Source organism: Doryrhamphus excisus, linkage group LG17 (genome assembly GCF_037039965.1).
Source record: "Doryrhamphus excisus strain RoL-2023G ecotype Guam linkage group LG17, RoL_Dexc_Guam_v1.1, whole genome shotgun sequence".
NCBI lineage: Eukaryota > Metazoa > Chordata > Actinopteri > Syngnathiformes > Syngnathidae > Doryrhamphus > Doryrhamphus excisus.
The window spans coordinates 11,332,026-11,335,061 of NC_136373.1; the positions used below are offsets into that span (position 1 = coordinate 11,332,026).

General features: G+C 51.9%; 1 protein-coding gene across 1 annotated transcript; it reads right to left on the reverse strand.

Moving 5' to 3' along the window:
• Positions 1-956: 956 nt before the first annotated feature.
• On the reverse strand, positions 957-2,380 carry LOC144901965 (uncharacterized). The gene is made up of 6 exons (XM_078798009.1): positions 2,059-2,380; positions 1,885-2,004; positions 1,731-1,771; positions 1,536-1,650; positions 1,379-1,471; positions 957-1,315 (listed from the first exon to the last, which is right to left on the reverse strand). The coding sequence occupies exons 1-6, from the start codon at positions 2,249-2,251 to the stop codon at positions 957-959; spliced, it is 921 nt and encodes a 306-aa protein (XP_078654135.1). The 5' UTR covers positions 2,252-2,380.
• Positions 2,381-3,036: the final 656 nt, after the last annotated feature.

The window sequence follows — 3,036 nt, forward strand, 5'->3', positions numbered from 1 at the left end:
ATAATGTCCAATCGGATTGTATATACATTTTTTACACAAATCATTTTTAATAGCTTCCAGGTCCTGTGACCTTTGACCTCTGAACCACTTTATCAGTAGGGCTATTCTGCTAGTACCATACACACATTTTTGCTTTTCTACTGAACTTTGCGATTATTTTATATGAATTTTTTTATATGAACCATTAGCAATAGCTTCCAAGCCATATGACCTTTGACCTCCAAACCACTTTGTATCAGTGGCCTGGCGGGACTGGGACGGGGATGAGTGGCGGGATGTTCTGGGCGGTCAGCTGGGGATGACCCACGATGACATTCAGATTTTGCTTGAGTCTGTCGAAAGGATTGGGCACGGCGTGGTGGCAAGTGAGTTAAGATGGCTTAAGACGGTCACATGTTAACTCTTCTCCAGGATTGGTGGATGAGGGCAGGACCTGGCAGTGCCTCAGCTCCCTACAGGGGGAGGGGCTAGGACAGCTGGAGCAGGCAGCTGTTCTGATGGCTACAGGGGAAACACCTGACCGATTGCCCGAGGAAGTCGGGACCTCTGGACAGTGGCGATTCTGGCACACTTGTTGCTGTGGCAACAGCGCAAGATGAAAACTAAGCAACATTTAGCATCCAACCTTGTTAATCGACAAGTAAGCTAATTGAAAACCACCAGAGTAAACCTACCCCAACCCCCCCCCAAAAAATATGTACGTAATTACTGACTGGTTTACGCTATTAAAAGGAGACTTTGCTGGTGACAAACTTTATTGAACCCGGAATATCAACACACACACACACAAACATTCCTTTAACAATAACCAGGCACTGGCCACGCCCCTCTCTCAGCCTCTCTCTGACTGGCTGGCTCAAACTGGCTTATATAAGCGGGCTTATATGGCAACCATGACAAGTTAACCTTGCAAAGACATGTGATGCAGTAACGCTAACATGCATACTTGGGAGACATTATCCAAGAACTGTGTAGACGGCTGGAGGGATGTAATGAGGGCTTGGGTGGCGGAGGAGGTGGCGCTGTGACGACGACAACATGTGAAGGGTTACTGGCGGGGCAGTAGACCCGTGGGCCACGGCCGCCTGTCTGCAGCGCCCCTCCAGTGGGTAGAGGGGCGTAGACGGGTGGTAAGGAGTGTAGTGAGTGTTGTGGGCGGTGTGAGGGAGAAGAGGTGGGGCAGAAGACAGGTAGGTAGCAGCTTCGTACGGCAGATGCAGTAGTGCTGTTTGATCCTGGTACAAGAGAGCGGAGGATGAGACGGGGCGTAAAGGCAGACCATTGACAGAATAGCCTTCCATTGAGGGGGTGGGGCCTGGGGACGAGATGAGCATCACCAGCAGTCGTATAGAACCAAAACAGTAGTCCAATTACTAACCTGGCTGTCTATAAACGGCCCTGTTGGAATCTGAGTAGGAGGGCGACAGCTCGTAAGGCCTTCGTCCCACCTTGGAATAGGAGTGGGAGGCAGCTGGGAATGGAGAGTTGAGGGAGTCAGTCACAAGGTTCAACTATTTCCTGTTCCACCAGCTCACCGTGCAGGGGGGCCTCGTGACTCAGGTAGGTAGGGCAGTGCTGGTAGGGGTAGGGGGTGTCAGGGGAAGAGGGGGTGTACGCCTGCTGTTGCTGCCAGCAGCTCTGATGGTACCACTGAGGAGACAGGTCAGGTCATCAAGATGATAAGCTCATTTCAATGTTGGATGAAGGCCAGACGCCTCCAAAGAGCTCACCTGCAGTCCCAGGTTGAAGTAGTACTGGAGCACTCTGTAGTCTACACAGAGATATATACAGTATACTATATAGTATTATATATAGACAGTATATACAGTATATACATAATCACACCAAAAATAACAAGGTCAGAGGTCAATGAGTCAAGCTGACCTCTGGGCAAGTCGTTGCCATTGGGGTCATAGGAGTAAGGAGGCGGAGTCACCACCGTGCACAGTGTCTCCCCCAACTCGTTAACCAACCAGGGGGAGGCGGCTGGGAACGCTATGGCAACTAAAAACAGAACAATAATGTTACCTTGCACTACGCGTGTGTGTGCGCGTGTACCTGAGCGAGGTGGAGTGTGTGGCGCCACTGGCAGGTGAGGGGCGGCAGGTGCACGTGATGAGGGTGAAGAGGAGGATGAGGGAGGAGAGGATGAAGGTGAAGAGATGACCCCTAATGGCTTCACCACCTCAACAACAACAACACCACACACACACAGAGACCAGGCCATGTGTAACCAACTTCCTGTTGTCATCAGGTGTGCTCGAGTGCTGGCTTAGTGGTAACCTTCACTTGATCTTGATTGTGTACCTGCTGCGTGTAGCTGTGGCTCATGTCAGCTTTTGGAGGAGAGTTCGCCACCCCTTCTTCCTGTTGGTCCTGCCACATGATGATGATGTCATCACTTGTAGAAGAGTCATTGGAGTAGTGTGTGTGTGTGTTACCTGGCTAATGGCAGGCTCAGCGGGGGCAGAGACTATGGCACACAAACATGTCAATCTGGCTTTCACACGCACAGACACACGCACGCACACATGCACACACACACACGCATGCACGCACGCACACACACACAAACAGTGTGGGTGGGCAGGGTCTAGACCACGGCTCACCCTGGTCTTCCACGGTGCTGGCATCCACTTGGGTCATAGGGTATGGCTCCAGCAGGAGGTGGTGGGGGACGAGGGTGACCCGCTGGCTGGAAGCACAATGGAGCCGCCCCTTTCATACCGCTGCTGCCACGAGACCTCCTGAAGTGGGGATGGCGTCGATGGCGTCGACCGCCAACATCTGAATCTAAGAAAAGGGAAAATCACAAAAGGTCGCAGGGAACAGGAAGCAGTGGACGTACCAAGGCGTCCTTTCCGAGACGCTGTGGCGACATTCCAGGCGGGAACTGGGTTGAGGTCGGTCAGAGGAACCAGGTGTCTGCCAGGGCGGAAGGTTACTTTGTCATCACATTATTCTCAGACTGAACATACGTGCATACCTTTCTCCCAGCTTTTCTATGAATACTGTGACGGCGTTCGAGTGTGTTCC